Below are 17759 nucleotides of genomic sequence, written 5' to 3'. Positions count from 1 at the left end.
TTTCGTTCTGTGTAGCACGCAAAAAGTCGGACTATCGTGCTCTGGAACACGCTTCAATAGATTAACGTTCGTGCGCAGGAGCACGCAATCGCGTGATACCGGGTTGCCCCAGACAAGAACAGGATCTTGAGAAGAGCGTTCATACTCATTTATGACACTTCATACAGGCATCCAGGACACCTCCATTCAAACACGTGTTGCTCAATGTGGTATACAAGTGATTTTGTGTTAAACATTTTCTACGACTAAATAGAGCAATATGTATCAATGTTCAGCAACTGATAATGTGCCCTTGTATGGATAATGTATGGATAGATGATAGATGATAGATGAACATACATCATCATATTTTTCATAGATAATATAAACATACAATCAAGGTTTTATTTATTCAAAATTATGACATTACAATTACAAAACAATTATGACATTACAATTACAAAATGTCCAAAGCCTACCCATCTGGTACAAATTAAGTTGGTCTTTAAGCTAGGAGTCAATCTTTGATGCAGAGCAGGGCATCCAGCAGGCTGTCTGTGTGCGCGATGTGCGACACGGTGAAGCCGTGGCTCTCTAGCAGGGCCCCGTACTCCCCCGCGCTCCTCTGCTTCCCTGGACCCAGGCCCAGGGCCTGCAGGAGGCCCTGGCTGGGGCCCGTCCTGTCTCGGTCCAGAAAGATCTCGCTAACCAGGAGGCCACAGCCTGCGGACAAGGAGGGTAAGGATGGGCAGAAATGCATCGGTGGAGAGAGAGAGAGTGAGTGCCTCTTACGATACAATCATCAAATCCTTTGCAATCGCTGTTTGTGTTGTACTGCTCATTCGATACTTAAATTCTGAGAATGAAGAGCGTGTCTTTGTTGTCTATTTGACAACCATGAAATGTGATTTTAACCAACCACTCCTCGCCAGAGGTGTAGAAACGCCACAGATATTCTTTAAAAAAAAAAAAAAAAAAGCATTCTGGAAATATTTGGAGAAGAGCAAAGTTTACCTGGAGTGCAAGCGTCGGAAATTTTACTCAGCAAGGCGTGCACCTTGTCATCCGTCCAGTCGTGGAGAATCCTGGCCAGGATGTACAGGTCAGCTTTGGGGAGCCGGTCTTTAAAGAAGTCTCCTGTTAAAGCCCAGGAGAGAAGAACACCGAGGTCACTCAAATAAGGTGATAAGGTGCCCATTAGGTACTGACTCATTTGTTAATTTGGTAGTATGTTTATGCATTAAGAGAATTTCAACTACATAACAAAAAAGTGTCGGAGTATCACTTGCCTGCGACGAAGGAAACCCTGTTATCCAGGCCTGGTGGACAGAAGGTCCCGCTCAGCTCCACCACACTCGGCAGGTCGTACACAGTCACCGACATCCGCGGGTACGCTTTGGCCAACCCGTGCGCCATGGAGCCAGTGCACCCTGTAGGGAGGAACGGTAGCCTGCTGGTTTAGCGGTCGGCCATATCCCGGGAGATGGCATCACAAAAAAGCGAACGAAAAAGAGCTAAAAAGGGGCGGGTTTACGTATTCTTTCCCGTTTCATTTACGGAGACATTCTACTGAAGAGAAACTCACGTGCGTGAGTGAGTGGATATAGCTTTAAGGGGATTTGAGTGTATTTCTCCCGAGACTTTTTTAACAGTCGCCAATGACTCTCCTAGAGATTGCCACCTCAGGGGCTGGTCTGCAATCGGTCTTTTGATAATTAGATCATTAATCTAAGGATGGATTTGTGAGGATAATCCAAGTGTCATGGCCCTGTGCTTCTATGGGTTTGCTGCTGTGTTATTCTCGCCATGCACTCACCTCCGAGGTCACAGGCAGTCTTGAAGCGTGAGAGGTCGAATGCGGTGATCACGGCTGGCCCCGCAACCGCAGCGATGCCGTGCATGGCCTTCATGAACCGCAGTTTCCGCTCGTCGTCAGAGTACATGTCCTGTGATGAGAACATAAGACATATTTGGAATTATATATCTAATCCGCAGCATCAGTTTCCATTTCTCCCCCGATTTACAACATCTTAGGTGGGTTGTGACAGTATAATGTCTTTATCCAATAATGATCTCTGCAGCTCAGATGCAGTTTTTTCATTGTCCAAAAAGGTCGATCCAAATTGGTATGAGCATGTGTGTTTTCAGGCATTTCAGGGACCGAACAAGGAGAAATACATGTTTGAGGGGTATAGAGTATTTTTCTACTGCTCTTACCAGTGGCGAAATGTAGTTGACTCGGGCCCTGGCGTAAGATTTATTTATCATATATCATGTGTGTGCACATGTTCACATATCCGCACACACCCAAACGTGGGCACGTGTGCGCGCACCCACGCACACGCACACACACAAACACACACACACGTGGATACACTCACAACAACATACAACCAAGACGTAGTCTCATATCGGGATATGGATATAATCGATATATTGCCGCGCTCTACCTGAAACAGATCGTTGGTGGTTTGTGCGGAAACCTTGGCCTGTAGGTTGGTTCCCTCCCTGACTGAGGTCTCCAGATGGGAGAAGAGTTTCCACACCGTCTCATCAGAGTGCGCCATGTACCCCAGCAGGGAGGAGGGGGAATCGGACACCAGGAACCGCTGGGACAGACGGCTGTTCTCGTACACGCCTTCCTCGTTTGCTGCGAGGAGGAAAAGGGGTTGGTTTTTGTGTTGTACACAAATGTATGCAGACAGGTGATGTTATAAGGACTATACAGGATACATGTACATGGATCAAAAGGCTGATAAGATAATCTTACAGAACTGAATATACACACACGGCGGTCTATAGATAATTATCAATTCTAAACCAGAATTCTAAATCAAGTATTTTCTTATCTTATTATTGGTTAACATTGATATATGCCTAATACAATACTGTAATATGCCAAAGGAAAATCTAAAATGATCTGCTCAACAAAACATAACTTAGCAATGTCATGAATAAGGACGATGAAGTAATCATGGCAAATCAGATGGTCAAATCAAATCCATAACATGCACATGCTGAGCAGGGAAGGACCTCCTTGCTTGCGTTCCAATAGGCCAAGAGACACGCAAGCCTCCAGCAAACACAGGGTCCCCTTGAGGGAGGCCTGCAGGCCCCGGGCCACCTCTGCCCCCTCCAAGCCTGGTCTTTTCTGGAGCAGGTCAAACACGCGCATCTTGGAGGCTGTAAACAAGGCCTGCATGAGTCGTAGAAAGAAGGAGAAAATAGAAGAGAAATTGCTCAATAGAGTTCCAAAAAGGTCACAGAGAACTTTATGGGGATGCAATGCGTGCCGATGTTTTGTCCGTATTATACCTTTGAGGCTTTAAATCCATCCATCAGCTCTACGATCCGCTTTAGGTCGTCAGTGTGCACTTTCTCAATCACGAGATTCATAGGCCCTCTGCTGGCCACCGATGGAACTGCACTGCCGGCTGCCGACATGTTCTCTTGGCCCTCTGAGCATTTTGACAAACTGTTGACCATTGCCCAGGAACTGTCCTCCGGTGCACTTCGACCATCTTTCCTCTTCATCTAGAACACGTTGATTCGTTAGAAACGTACGTGGAAAACAATGTTATCTATTTCAGGGCAGATTGTCTATTGTTGTTAGGGTTAGGTTATCTTTACAATGTGTTCACCTTAGGGGCTGGACTGGTTGGTGGGCCATTTTGGATTGTAATCTCTGCTTGGGGAGGGTTGCTTGTGGCAGGGCTGGACAGAGAGGAAGTGGAGGAGGGGTTCTCTATGGGGTCCGTTGTGCTGCCGTTGAATCTGACATCCGTATGCACAACCTCGTTGGAGGCAAGCTCTGGGTTGAAGAGGAGGTCCAACTGCTTGCAGAAGCGGTTGAGGGGGAAGCCCACCACGTTGAGGAAGTCCCCGTGGATGTACTCTACGAGCATGCCCCCCAAGGCCTGGATACCGTAACCCCCCGCCTTGTCCCTGAAAGACCAACAAGCCAATGACCAAACACACTAGACTCTTACATCATTTACGCACATAACGTATATTTTGCCCACTTGCTAAATAGTTAAATGCAAACAGAATGGCCAACCGAGGGTAGATCAAAGTTCACCACCCAGCAGTGATGGGGGGGGTGAAAACCCGAGTAAAAAAAAAAAAAAGGGAAATTCATACATGCCCATCTGACACAGGACCCGAAACTGTCCTGCTGCAAAGAATATCCAACGTTTTCTTTGAACTGAACCTGGCTGATTTCTGAATTTCATGGGTTCGTTAAAAGAACTGGCCGATCAATAGGAAAGGCCAATATATGACCACATGACCCTCATGCAGTAACTGCTGACGTGACAAGCATAAGGTCGGGGGAGCCAAGTGCTGTCCCATCCAATAATTAATCAAGGAAATTAAAAATTCAGAGTTGCTGTTGCTACTATAACAATCTACCTGCTGCTGCTTCTACTACTGTTACTGCTACTACCACTACTGCTACTACTACTACTCCTGCCGCTACTACTCTCCTTTTCTTTATGTCATATCGTATGCATTCTTTTCTTATGTCCATTTATTTTAATGTCAGTGCTTTTAAACAGATTATTATAGAAAATGTTGGGTCCTGAGCTGGATATAAGTGGACTTGGTGCGCCGAAGACCTTTGGGCAGACAACACAGCTAATCAAAAACAGTCAATAGCCAGAGTCAAGAGGCTATCTATGTAGAGCATTCAACTCACATGGGTTCCCCACTGTCGATGTAATCCCACAGCATAGTCTCAGACAGATCAGCAAACTTTACCCTCGTTTCTTCATAGAAATCAATGGTCTGGTATTCAGTTTCCTCATCTACGGGGAAGAGTATAAAGAACCACATTTGGTAAACTTTTACATTTATGGCATTTAGCAGATGCATATATCCAAAGTGACTTACAACCATTCAGACACACATTCACACACCGACGGCGGAGTCCAACATGCAAGGCGACAGCCAGCTTGTCGGGAGCAGTTAGAGTAAGGTGTCTTGCTCAGGGACACCTCGACACTCTGCTAAGGTGAACCAAGGATCGATCTAGTAACCTTTCGGGTTCGAACCCGTTCTAACTCCTGAGATAAGCTGACACCCTAAAGGAAAACCATTGGAAACACTCTTCCAGGAACGAGTCTTTGGTAAACATTGGATCACTGAAGCAAATAAATACACTCTTTATTCCACAAAGAAAGCTAAATACATACTCTCTTGCTGGTTGCAGAGGACGATAGCGACCCCAGTGCATACGCTGTGCTCTTTGCCACTCAGTCTAGGAAAAGAACATCACATACGTTTTAGACGCTTTTCTTTCTGACCTATTCATTAAAGAGTTTCCATTTACAATCATGCTTACCGTGAGAGCATTCTGTACGCATCCTGCTTGTCCCTTGGCTTCTCCAGGATCAAACCATCTATTGTCTTAAAACGAAAACAGCACATTTTTCAATAGCTAATTAGACACACATCATAACATTATCAAGATAAATATAATAAAGGTTATAAAATGCTGTAAAAATGTTGTCAGGCCAATGATGCATGCTGACTCTTACCACGATGGTGTCTGCTCCAATGACAACGTCGGGAGTTTTAAGGTGTTTCTAAAACAAGGCATGAAACATCACTTTCATCGTTATAACACAATCAATACATTTGCCGTGTGCATTATAATAGTTGGGGAAACGCTAAAAGCTTAACTCACAAATGGCATTCTCCTGGCCACCTCCAGAGCCTTCTGCCTGGCTGTCTCCACAGCATACTGGTGGGGTTCTTTGAAAAGACTCTTGTTGAGGGTCTCTTTGAACCACGACGGCACCACCTCAAACCGTAAGCCCTACAGCCACAGCACGATATCGATGATCAGAAGCAGAGACACATTAAAGCACTTAACAACGTACAGCAGAACCATATTTTCAAAATTGAGTTGTGCAACTGAATTTAATGTAAAATGTTATATGGTAACTTAAGATCTGTTTATTCCTACTGTATCACGTATAAAGTCGAATTTATATGAAGTAAGTGGGGTGATAATAAACAGTGCTAAAACGATTGTCATTGGAAGAAATTAATACTTTTTTAGTAATCAGGAGGAAATATATGGATGTGTTACTGTGCTTAGCTTTTGCATCGCATAGATCCTATCTTGGTCTCCAAATTTTATAACAAAATGCAGATTAGCTCTTACAACATTGGTGAGAATCTCCAGTCTCCGAGGGGAAGAGCTGGCCAGCACCACCAGTTTACCAGACAGCTTGGAAATCACGGGATTCAGCACCATGGTTCTTCTCCTTGCCCTTTTAGTACAAGCCAAAAAGTACAACTACTGTAAATCCTACTTTGTAAAAAGGTGACATCTAGGTCACTTGACCTCCTTATGAAATTATCCATGTGTCCCTCCCCCCTCTTCTGCCAGTATTACATGATCTATTAGACATACAACAAGACGATTGGTCTTGGTTTACCCATACCTATGTAAACCAAGACCGGTGATTTGATTTATTTTTTCAGGTGAAAGCAATAATATCACCTGCCCCACACATGATCAGCGGTGAAACTGCTCGGCTCTGCCTATCCCATTGTTTTCCAATGAAAAGAGCAGTGCCGCCCAACTATGCTAGCCGCTAACCTCTTGGCGTGCATTGGCAAGACGCACAAAGTACTGGGGGAGCCCGAACAGCAAGTGCGAAGGGGTGGAGTTACGCAAGTTTTCCCATTGTGTAACGGATATTTTCATCCAGACTCGTAAATAAACTCAGTAGAGAGTGAGAAGAAAGAGCTAACTTTCAACTTTTCTCTTGACGTGGTGCCAAATAACGTGCAGACCGAAGGTGTTCGCTAGGACATGTCATCATTGACGAACTGTCTGGTATTCATTAACATAACATTCTTAACGCCTCAACTCACTACCGTTCAAACTTGATTTGCCAATTTTGTCTATATGCACTCTAAATATAATGCTACGACTCTCATTATATTCCTGACAATACTGTTCTAAACTTATTTATGCTTCCAGACGCGTGAAAATATGTACATATATACGCACAAATATGATATTAAGGTAATTGGAATGACATGGTTTTGGATCAGAATCATGCTACAGACCTGCAGAAGACAGCCGTCCAGGAAAACTACCTCTCTTCTCTGCGACAACGTCACCACGCGTCACGCGACTATACCGGAAATGATTCCGCGCGTCTCGGTTTGGTAGCTTAAAATAGATTAGAGAAGAGACATTCTCTAAATAGTTCTGGAATATACAATGATAGAATAGAATATAATATAACGGTAATATCATAGAATCGAACAGCATCTACATGAAAATAAGTACTCAAAAAAAATCCCAATTTTATTCGCAGTATTTTTTTACATAAACAAATCGGTACATATATACATATAGTTATTTGGAAAGTAGGAATGGTAAGATAAAAAATGATCGAAGAAAGATTATTTCAAAATGTAGCAAAAAAGGGGATCTATCATGTAACTTTTTTCTTACTTTAATTATCCCTCTCTCTCCTTCCCTCCCTCCCTCCTTCCCTCCCCCAATTCCTGCAAAAGTATTGTGTCGCCATATCAGAGACCCCTCGTGTTTGTCTGCTGTGCGTCAGACGCTTGATGGGCCGAGAACAAGCTCTCCTTGTGCTCCGTCCCCCTCCCGATGTCCGAGGTGCTCAGGCTCCTCAGCCTCAGCATTTGCCTCAGCTTGTGCCTGAACTCCTTGGAGGCAAAGTAGTAGATGAAGGGGTCCAGGCAGCTGTTGAGGCAGCTGAGGCACAGCGACAGCTTGTAGGCCATGTACAGCGAGTCATTATAGAAGAACCTCCGCACGGTGTGAGCCAGTAGCAGCACGTTGTTCGGGGCGAAGCAGACGACGAAGACCAGCAGCACGGTGGCCGTCAGCCGCATGGCCCGGTCCTTCTGCACCGTCTTGGAGTCCTGGGCCAGCTTGCGGATGACGCTGACGTAGCAGTAGACGGTGATGCAGAACGGCAGGAAGAAGAGCACGCAGAGCATGGAGAAGATGAAGCAGAGCCAGGCGTCAAACGACGGCAACATGTCTCGCTTCAGCACGTCAAAGCAGGTGGTGATGCCCAACTCGGGAATGTGGAAGGTGAGGTCGGTGGTCATCAGAGGGTAGAGCACGGTGAGCACCACCGCCCACATGAGCAGGCAGGCCAACACCGCTATGCTCTTCCTCGCCCTGATCTCCCGGAACCGGATGGGCCAGAGGATGCCCAGGTAGCGGTCGACGCCGATGGCCGTCATCGTCAGGATTGAGCAGTACATGTTGGAGAAGAAGGCGACGGTCATGAACCTTGGGTAAAGGGAGGGATGGGGGAGGATGGGGGAGGAGGTGGGAGGGACCATGGGAAGGCTCAGATTTAGTCTTCAAAGATTGACACGTAAATAAAGAATCTGCACGTCAGAGGATATTCTGATTACTACCCCATCGGATGTTTATTAACGTGAGCTATGAATGGCGCACATCCTGTTTGGAAACGGGGTGTAAAGGTGCTTTCAAGCTCTCCCAGCAAACACAGACAGGCGCCAACATTAGGCCAGTGGGCCAATAGGCGCTGAAGTTAGGTGTGGGTGTTTGTTGTTGGGCAGTGTGCAAGCACCTTAAGACACCGTTTACATTAAAGGTGTCCTGTTACACTACCAGGTGGGAGTGTGATTAGTCGTTACAAGCCGTTTTGAAAATCGGCCTCTTCTGACATCAAAAGTGGGCGTGTCCACCTAGGTGTGTGCTGGATGGATCAGTTCCCCAGCCTCCCAGTGGACTGTAGCAAACATTGCTCATCTATCCGTCATACATCTAGGTGGACAGGCCCACTTGCGATATCAGAAATGGGCGATTTTCAAAACGGCTTGCAACGGCTAAACACACTCACACCTGGGGGTTTAATGTGAGACCTTTAAAGCTGCACATACCTGCACATGCCGGGTCCCAGTGTCCAGTCGTATCCTCGGAGCTGGTAGGCGATCTGGAAGGGCAGGGCGGCGCCCAGGGACAGGTCTGTCAGGGTCAGGTTGATCATGAAGATGATGGAGGGGGTCTTGGGCGAGGTGCGGAACAGCAGCAGCCACATGGAGAGGCCATTTCCGCCCAGGTTGACCACAGTGACCACCGTGTAGATGAGGGAGATGGTTAAGCTGGCGGGGTAGTTCTGGAAAAGGTTGAGGGTAGCGTTGTCCAGTTTGGTGAAGTTGGCACTTGGAGACATGGTGAAAACCAGAGGATCAGGCATACCTGGTATACAATCCTGTCACCGGATCCTATGAGATAAAAACAGAGGTTTCTTTAACTTACAAAATGATACAAATAAATATTGCGATAAAAGTCAATAACATACGATTTCATTTTGACCAAGGTTTCCAGTCCTGTATTCCAGTCCTGGATCAATAAAGTGATTTTTTTTTTAACTGAACTTAATAAAGCGACCTTGTTTTGTAGTTTCCGCTTCACTAATTGTGTGTCATAATAAAACCACATTATGTTCTGTAAGTTTGTTGTGGAAACTGAGGTGTTAAAAGAGAGTGCTTTGTGCTGTTTGAAGATATGGGTGGGGCAGGAAAAGGCATAATCTGCGGTAAGAGTTAGCAACTGCAAACTGCCTTACAGTTATGAATAGATGGATGCAAATGTTGTTGTCTTGAATCGGGTATAGAAACGAGCAGTCAATCACCCAGTTATGAGTTGTTGTTCAATTCAAATATTCAAGACAGTGCTATTCAAATCTTAAATAGAACTGAATTGAACATCTTAAGTTAAATTAAAAGGTTCCACTAGACTTGAACTTCCCCTTCAATGAACAACACACTTTCCCCTCCACGTGGCAAATATTTTCAAATCCACTAACAGAAACAAAACTGATCCATAGTAACAAACTTGTAACAAAGAATATAACTTAAATAATATTTATATAGTATTCACTTTAGGTAAAAAAATGGAATGAAATATACTATTAATATTTTTTATTTTTTTATTACCAGTGCTAAACATGCTACAGCTAATGCTACTTCATAACTACTTATCATTAATAATAACAATATGCATAAAATCCAACTAACATTTCACTGAATGGAAAGTTTAGTTATATACTCACAGAGATAAACAGAGACCGAGCAGGCGGGCTGGTGCGCAGATTTGAGTGGCTGTTTGTACCTCTTGTTGTATTACTACTGAGGAAACAAGATTGGAGCGTGTTACAGTATTGGGGTTAAGGGAAGGAAGCAGTGCGCATGTCGTCACACATGACCAACGGCATAGATGACCAACGACCATGGTGCATTCGTTTCCTGAGATGCCACTGCAGATCTATAGACGAGGCGGGCTGTGTTTCATACTTAAGAATACACAGTTGGGATTTAATTATCTCTCACCGTTTTCTGTAAGTGGGTTGCAGTTGCTGTATGCGCGTAGTTTATTGATGTGTAAGGCATCTGTTTACGCACACATTTATTCATGTGTAGAACTATGACTTTCAAGGTGACCCGGTCGACTTCATGCTTGGTTCTGAAAAGGGTACATGGTAGTAGAGTAGAAGATTTCCCCTTACCTGCTCACAAGCTGCTCACAAGACGCATAAGATGCCAGAAGACTTCCTGTTTTTGGGTTCTGCCAATGTGCTTTTTCATGCCCACGTGTAATGTCAGTGAAACAATGGCACACAAGTTGTAACTGATAAGAAACTGGGTTGTGTTCGCCCTTTTAAACTAGTTCAACACAGAAATGGGGGAATACATGGCCACAGACACACTAAGAAGAAAATAACCCATTCATACACATACCCAGAAACCCAACTTGACAAATGAATCACTGCTGCCTCATGCAAACATAAAAGACTCTAGTTTCCACTGTATTCTACCCCACCCTAACTGTCACTCATCTACAGAGGGAAGACAGAAATCGATCAATGCTTAAAACCATTTATTCTTATTGGAAATGACATAAAGGCATGATACATAAATGTAAGACATGTTGTGTGCATAAATGATCTAACTCTAAAATAATCAAATACCCACTTTAGTATATTTTGGTTTGAATAGGCTCTCTGTAATGTTCAACACTCGATAGAAAATAAAAAAATATTTTAATAGACTATCGCCAAAATAGTCTTATTTACGTAAATTATCATTACTATTGATTTTATTTACAAATCTAATTTTAGGGGTCACTTTATTTCCTTCACATGGACGTTGTCGTGTACCACAAATATAAATCCATCACAGAAAATACTTTCCCCTGCAGTGCAGGGTGCAGTGCGGGCACAAAACAGATATTGAAGAGCAAAAGTGATGATTTTTGCGGAAGGAAGTCATTGTGAAGAATCCCAGCAGCCCTGTACTGTCTCGCATACTCTCTCACACTTATGGTAACAAACACCGGTCTGCGTGCAAAACACACACACACACACACCACATATGAACACACACAAGCACGTGTTCAGAGACACACACACACATACACACACACACACACACACACACACATGCACACACACACACACACAGACACAGACACAGACACAGACACAGACACACACACACACACACACACACACACACACACACACACACACACACACACACACACACACACACACACACACACAAAGGCAGACTCAAACATACACACACACAGGCACAAACAAACAAACATACACACACTGACCCATAGGGAGTAATTTATGATATAATTAGACATATTTAGTTACATATTTCCTATGAATACAAAGTGAGATTTTAGGTCTTTCTGATAAATCGATGAAGAGCTAAAAACCAAAAATCTATTAAAAAACTCACAACTTGAAATCACTCTTCCAGTCGTTACCCTTCTTCAGGCAAATGTGGACACAAATAACAGGTAACGACCTCACTTAATTCACCAATGGAAATAACAAGCTATGATAAATAGACCTCGAAAAGGCTGCGTTAACAGATAGCATCTACGGTCTGACACGATTTCCGTTACAATTATCTTTATTAGCATGAATATTTTACAGATGCGAGCATTCTTATAAAGTGTTTTTTCTCCACACAACCGCAACTATTTCCGGAGAAAATTTCATTCAACAGAATGAACCACTGTTCTGTTTGCCCATTTAGAGTTTTAATGTCCATTGATGGGTATTAGCTCTGAAGCGGTTAAGTTTTATACATGTTGAAGTATAGCACAGTACATGGGCTTATAGTCGCTCGGGATAAGGGTTTTTACTTGATTTTTAAAACCATTCACTCCAAGCTGAAGATGAACACCCCAGTCCACTCCCCTTGAACGAATTGCCGCTCGTCTACTCATCCCTACTCTTCTCTGTCCCCGTTCCCATGGCGACCGCCTCATAGCAGTGCTCCGACCCCGGTTCGGGCGAGCGTCTCGCAGGGGCGCAGTCGTAACCTTTGCCCGTTGAACTCATGCGTTTGCGGTTGCGTGCGCCAGGCTGGTAGAGCTGCATGGCTGGTCGGTCCTAAAGAGGGAGCAGAGAGAGAGAGAGAGAGTGGGAGAGAGAGCAGAAAAAAAGAGAAGCAAGAGAAGAGAGAGAGAGGGAGTAAGAATCAGTCATCCACCAGCTCATAGCAGAGAAGAGATCATTAAGATGTTTGAGATTATTCTTATTATGATTTTTATTAGTATTACCATTATGAATGATCTTTTATAATAATAAGGAGAATGTTAATAAAGCCGCCAGTGAATGTGTTAGGCTTTGAAACTGAATGAAGCAGTCTAAATGGGGATATGCTATAAACCATTCCAGGTTTTGAATGGGGCAACTAATGGCAGGAAGTGTTTTTTATTGTTGTGCAAAGATTTGTTTTCACATGAGTAGAGAGGTGAGGTGAAAATTTTCGCAATGTTTAAATGCAGAAGTCAATCCAGTACAGAAAGAGACCAAGGCACGAAGGCAATGGGTGCAGACGGTTGCCTTCATGCCTTGCTCACAGAGTCACAGGACAATCATTAGTTGAGGAGAGGTCAGCATCCGATCACCAGTATGATTCTAAAAAGAAAGACAGTTCAGTAAATGGTACTTCACAATGGGTCAAAGATAGCTTTTGTTGGGCCTAACAGCTATATCAACACTACTAGACTTAGAAACAATAAAGGCTATGCAAATAGGAAAAAATATTATTTTTTAGCAGAAAGAATAACAAAAGTTGACCTGGCTGCACGTTTCTACACAACAATATTCAAGATATACTGCAATTTCAATTTCAAATTCTATATCGATAAAAAAATATCAGTAAATAATAGGGGAAAAAGGGGGTTGCATGGCCTCCTCCTGGTATTCACCCTAAAGGAGATCAATAAGTAGAAGAACAACAAGAACAAGACATTGAAATATGCTCCGCCCCCCCTCCAGCTCATGCTCACCTTCTCGCTCACCTTGTTACGAAGGCGCTCCTTCCTGCTGGCCGGGTCTTCCCTGTCCTCCTTGCCCAGCTTGTCCCCTCCGTCTGGGCAATAGGAGAAGCCGTGGTGGTGGCCCTCCTTCTTGGCCCGGTCCTGGCAGTAGCCCTTGCCCCACTTGGTTTCGTCTTTCCGCCGCATGAACTTGTCAAAGTCGTAGTGGTGCCGCTGGCGCTTACGCTCCTCGTCTTTGGCCCGGTGCTCCTTGTCTCTCTGCCTGCGGCCGTGCTGTTGCTGCAGTAAGTCTCTCTGCTCTTTGTCGCTCTCCGGCTGAACCCTGGTGGCCAGAGATGAGGCATGCAGCACAAATGTACAAATTAGTCAAACGAATCAGGATATTTGAATGATTAATTTGATAATGGGACTGAATCGGCTGACCCCTAATCACATCTTTCTCAGCACAACCCTCCTATATCCTAGCAGCAGAGCTTGTGAGATAGAGTCCAGTATTTGGACCACCATCCTAACCTTTCCTTCGGTTCCACTGACTTCATCTGTCCAACCGGTTTCTCCCATTTGCTCCTGTCGGTCTCGGCGACTTCGCCTTTGTCCTTCAGACGGTCCGAGTCCACATCGTCATCCATGTCACTTTTCTTCAGGAGCTGAAGCAGGGATACATTAAAGCAAAATGTTGAACGTTCTTTTTTTTTGTTGTAAATAGAATGAAAAGATGAAGAGTTCAAGGTGTCACCTTTATTTTGACTTCCTTCTCAGACAACTTCTTCTGCTTGTCCGCCTCCCTGCGTTTGCGTCGCTCTTCCTCTCTTCTCTTGCGCTTCTCCTCCTCCCTCTGTCGTTTTTTCTCGAGCTCTCGTCTCCTCCTCTCCTCTCGTTTCTCCTCTCTTATCCTCTGGGAGAAGGACAAGATAAATTGCCCTATTTCAGCAGCAGGTTCAAATTCTGAATGTATTTTTTCCTTACGAAAACATTGTAGTCGTTGTTTTTCTCTATCTTCACCAACCTGTTTCTCTATTTTCTTGTTCTTGATGTATTCCAACAGTGGCGTCGTTCTTTTGGCTGAAACCAGACAAAGGACAAGTGAAAACACATCAACCTGGAACTAAACGTGAAAGTCAACAGATCAGATGAAAATAGAGTACCATACTCAGTGTCTCTATTAAGGGTGCTATAGCGTACCTATGAGCTCCCTGGTCTTGGCTTCTATCTCCCCAAGCAGAGTCTCTGGGTTAGCCATGGACTTCTCCTCATCGCAGGAGTAGTTCTCCAGGAAGCGCTTGTATTCCGGGTCTGGGAGAGTGACGCATCCAAGAAAGAACCCTCATTAATTCAATCGTTATTTCACCTCGATAGATCACTGGGAACAATCTCTCATTCACAATGATGCCAATTATATGCAGCACACCATGACTACAAAAAGGACAATTATACAATTAAACAATTAATATCAACTGCAGACTGTGTCGAAATGGTTGGTTATTTAAAGTAAATTGTAAGACGTGCCACTGCTAGGCGGTCTGAAAATGAAGGGATGAAAGGTGGAAGACCTTCAACAATGGCTTTCTATAGAAACATATGCCAGTGCATCTAACATCTCTGACAAAGAGGACCAAGTAAAATTGATCTACAGGACACAATGGTGATTAACTAAATTACTGAGGGAACAGCTGAGGGTGAAATTATACAAATAATCTGAGTGTTTAAGAGTGGAAGCAGCAGCATGTCTATAAACCACATCTCTATAATCTAAGACTGATAGGAAAACTGTGAGACACTAACACTGTATGATATTATTATCTTAAATATTACTTATCAGTATGTTATATACCAGACAGCATAATGTATTTGATATATTTAATTATATATACTGTGCATAATAATGTAATCATGGGAACATAATTATTTTTGTTTGTGTTTTTTATCTACTCTAATCTCCTCGTCTGAGTTGGAAATAAATAATCAATCGATCCATTATGTATATAAACTTTAATTTTATGTTGATCCTTGATATAATATTATCAGAGTTTTTTTTTAAATATGGCAATGCTGTACCTTCTTCAATGCTACCAGCTTTGGCATCTTTCTTCTTGAGCTTCTTTTTGGAGATTTTTTGGAAGGGGGCGAACTCTACCACGGCGGCGTACTCCTGGCCTGGGTCAATATTGAACATGGGTTAGGGTTTGTATTGAAATGGTCACCGGGGTAACGGACGCTTTGACTATATCCATCCACATTTGTGTCCATATAATGGAAGATACAATCAGGGACAAACAATGGAAGGCACATACAGGTATTCATCTGTTTATCTACAAACTAGGAAATTCACCTGCGTCCTGTAGAGAAGTGGCTCTACATTCGGTACACATTAGTAGTAATAATAATATACTTAAATAATGATGATATAGATACATGGTATTGATAACATATAATTATGATCTAAACAACAAACTTAAGGGTCGTGCAACTCCCTTGTTTATTGTTTGCCTAATACATTAAAATGGCACTGCTTATGCAACATGGTAGATATATGATTGGAACCAAGGTGGAGGGGCTTGCCAGTCCCTACTGGAAACATACACTTTGAGATTTATGCAGACATACAGCATTCTGTGAATGTGATACTACTCAAGATTGATCTGTTTCTATTTTTCCTTTGTGATTACCTTTGTTGTCAATAAAAACATAACCATCAAAGCGGTCCCGGAAGAGAAGGATATCTTCATTGGTTTTGAAGTTTATGTATGCTCTGGAGAACAGATGAGGGTGTAGGCTGAGGTGAAACGGAAGGAAGAGAGATTGGAAAACTTTTCAGCATTTCATGTTTCAGTATTTTCTTAAACAGTGCAAGCGTGAATGTGTAATCAATGGAAGTTGACACCAGCATCTTGACCAAGCTCTGCTTTTATGTACACCTGTAAGTAAGTAAACCCATAGGCCTAACTAGCTACTGTTTAAAAACGTCATATATGTATACAATTTGTATCATTTATAGGCCTACCTCTGGTCAGCTGGGAAGAACTCAAAATAATCGAAGGATGGAAGTGGGCTGAGCTGTTCCTCTAGCTGTTCCTTTGATAGGCTTGGTGGAAGCCTTCGAATGACCACCTGTAATGTACATTTGGGTATTTTTTTTAACATTTGCGACCTTATAAGGTCATTTTAGTAGATTAAGCTCTAAAATAGTATCCGTATATGGTCTTCATCAGAAGCAAAAACGAAATCCAACGTGGCTACGTTTGTTATGTAAAGCCCCAGCAGATTATTCAAGGACATGATGTTGTTCATAACCTTTCTTTCTGAAAAAGCACTGAATATGACGCCTGTTTGAAAGAAAATAAAACAATAAATGCAAGCTATTATACAACCATTGACTTGAAAAAATAAAGACAGATTAGTAACGTCATGGGGATATTCGTGCTGTAGCTGTCCTTGGTGCTGATCGGACCCTCCTCCATGGCTGCAGTACGCACAACGTAAACAACTCGCCACTACGCGCTTACCTTGGTAAATATCTCCTTCTTCTCCTCCTTCTGCTTCGAAAGACCCAGATTACCCTCTTGATCTCTTTGTATGTCTCTGAACTGTATTTCAACGACGCTTTTCTCTCTGCATGCCGGCATTGGGTCCTTTTCAGACCTCATTTCTCCACATCTCCTTCTAGCGTCTGACTCGTCCTTACGCTCGCGAGAGTTTATACACATTTTCTCGCGAGGATTCGGCGCTCTTATCTACATTTATAGGAAAATCAACACGCCGTTTATGTGGATGGACGTCTTATGAAAAGGATGCAATGGAAAAGCAAGAACATTGAGGACAAATAACAATAGAACAAAAATTCTGCTGATTTTTAGCGATTAGATCACCCTCCAGTGAATACATAGCCGGAATGAGGTCACAAACATTGACATCTTCACAACTTTTTTACGAACACACATCGTCCAACAAAGGAAATTATCTTTGGTCTAATAAAAGAAAGGGAAAAAAAAACCCGTTAAAACAATATTGACAGCAAGAAGCAATCAACAATTAAAAAATAGTAGGATTGGAGTTCTCGGCTGTCCCCTCTTGCTGCAGGCCGGAGAGGGGTCGGGGGGGGGCGGGGTCCTCATGGTACAGAAGGGTCGGGGTGACAGGGTCCTCATGAGAGGCCGGATAGGGATCGGGATGACACTCTCGTCTCACCCCGACCCCTCTCCAACCCCTAGCATTAGGACCCTGTCACCGTGACAGGGTCCTCATGCTAAAGTATGGAGAAGGGTCGGGGTCGGGGCCGCGGGCACGGCGTCCTCAAGATGGTAGTCAGCGTCCATGCTATTGGAGTTTAGACTGAAACGACCCGAAGATGCTGCGGTCCCCAAAGTGCTCCACGCCTCGGGGCTCGGAGACGAGTGGCTGACCGAACGACCGTAGATATCTCGGCCTGGAA

At 43.7% G+C, this 17759-nt stretch overlaps 3 protein-coding genes across 4 annotated transcripts; all 3 read right to left on the bottom strand.

Moving 5' to 3' along the window:
- Positions 1 to 74: 74 nt before the first annotated feature.
- Positions 75 to 7157, bottom strand: asmtl (acetylserotonin O-methyltransferase-like). 2 transcript variants are annotated; one of them, XM_056580026.1, is made up of 15 exons: positions 7066 to 7157; positions 6149 to 6257; positions 5666 to 5797; positions 5517 to 5564; positions 5321 to 5385; positions 5172 to 5236; positions 4676 to 4784; positions 3621 to 3924; positions 3295 to 3513; positions 3013 to 3175; positions 2430 to 2629; positions 1796 to 1925; positions 1269 to 1409; positions 994 to 1116; positions 75 to 702 (listed from the first exon to the last, which is right to left on the bottom strand). In XM_056580026.1, exons 2-15 carry the CDS (start codon positions 6239 to 6241, stop codon positions 497 to 499), a joined length of 1998 nt encoding a protein of 665 aa, XP_056436001.1. In that variant the 5' UTR covers positions 6242 to 6257; positions 7066 to 7157; the 3' UTR covers positions 75 to 496. The 2 variants fall into 2 exon arrangements, with proteins under 2 accessions (XP_056436001.1, XP_056436002.1); XM_056580027.1 differs by lacking the exon at positions 7066 to 7157 and adding an exon at positions 6491 to 7006 and having other exon boundaries at positions 357 to 702.
- A 351-nt stretch (positions 7158 to 7508) lies between these two features.
- p2ry8 (P2Y receptor family member 8) lies at positions 7509 to 10152 on the bottom strand. Its single transcript, XM_056580028.1, has 3 exons — positions 10074 to 10152; positions 8899 to 9243; positions 7509 to 8278 (listed from the first exon to the last, which is right to left on the bottom strand). Exons 2-3 carry the CDS (start codon positions 9213 to 9215, stop codon positions 7537 to 7539), a joined length of 1059 nt encoding a protein of 352 aa, XP_056436003.1. The 5' UTR covers positions 9216 to 9243; positions 10074 to 10152; the 3' UTR covers positions 7509 to 7536.
- A 2108-nt stretch (positions 10153 to 12260) lies between these two features.
- upf3a (UPF3A regulator of nonsense mediated mRNA decay) lies at positions 12261 to 17240 on the bottom strand. Its single transcript, XM_056580228.1, has 10 exons — positions 16834 to 17240; positions 16332 to 16438; positions 15997 to 16103; positions 15386 to 15484; positions 14513 to 14623; positions 14337 to 14392; positions 14067 to 14225; positions 13844 to 13977; positions 13340 to 13652; positions 12261 to 12434 (listed from the first exon to the last, which is right to left on the bottom strand). Exons 1-10 carry the CDS (start codon positions 17032 to 17034, stop codon positions 12261 to 12263), a joined length of 1461 nt encoding a protein of 486 aa, XP_056436203.1. The 5' UTR covers positions 17035 to 17240.
- Between the last annotated feature and the right edge of the window lie 519 nt (positions 17241 to 17759).

This window comes from Gadus chalcogrammus, chromosome 20 (genome assembly GCF_026213295.1).
Source record: "Gadus chalcogrammus isolate NIFS_2021 chromosome 20, NIFS_Gcha_1.0, whole genome shotgun sequence".
Taxonomy (NCBI): Eukaryota; Metazoa; Chordata; class Actinopteri; order Gadiformes; family Gadidae; genus Gadus; species Gadus chalcogrammus.
This window is presented reverse-complemented; position numbering and strand designations above follow the sequence as displayed.

Coding starts and splice junctions, on each gene's coding strand:
- asmtl (XM_056580026.1), bottom strand. CDS start 6,241: ATGGTGCTGAATCCCGTGATTTCCAAGCTGTCTGGTAAACTGGTGGTG. Junction 1,926..2,429: donor CCACCAACGATCTGTTTCAG/GTAGAGCGCGGC, acceptor TTCTCATCACAG/GACATGTACTCTGACGACGA. Junction 1,117..1,268: donor CAGGGTTTCCTTCGTCGCAG/GCAAGTGATACT, acceptor GGGCTTTAACAG/GAGACTTCTTTAAAGACCGG.
- p2ry8 (XM_056580028.1), bottom strand. CDS start 9,215: ATGCCTGATCCTCTGGTTTTCACCATGTCTCCAAGTGCCAACTTCACC. Junction 8,279..8,898: donor CTGGGACCCGGCATGTGCAG/GTATGTGCAGCT, acceptor CCTTTACCCAAG/GTTCATGACCGTCGCCTTCT.
- upf3a (XM_056580228.1), bottom strand. CDS start 17,034: ATGTGTATAAACTCTCGCGAGCGTAAGGACGAGTCAGACGCTAGAAGG. Junction 16,104..16,331: donor TTCTTCCCAGCTGACCAGAG/GTAGGCCTATAA, acceptor GTTTCACCTCAG/CCTACACCCTCATCTGTTCT. Junction 13,978..14,066: donor AGAAGGAAGTCAAAATAAAG/GTGACACCTTGA, acceptor TCCCTGCTTCAG/CTCCTGAAGAAAAGTGACAT.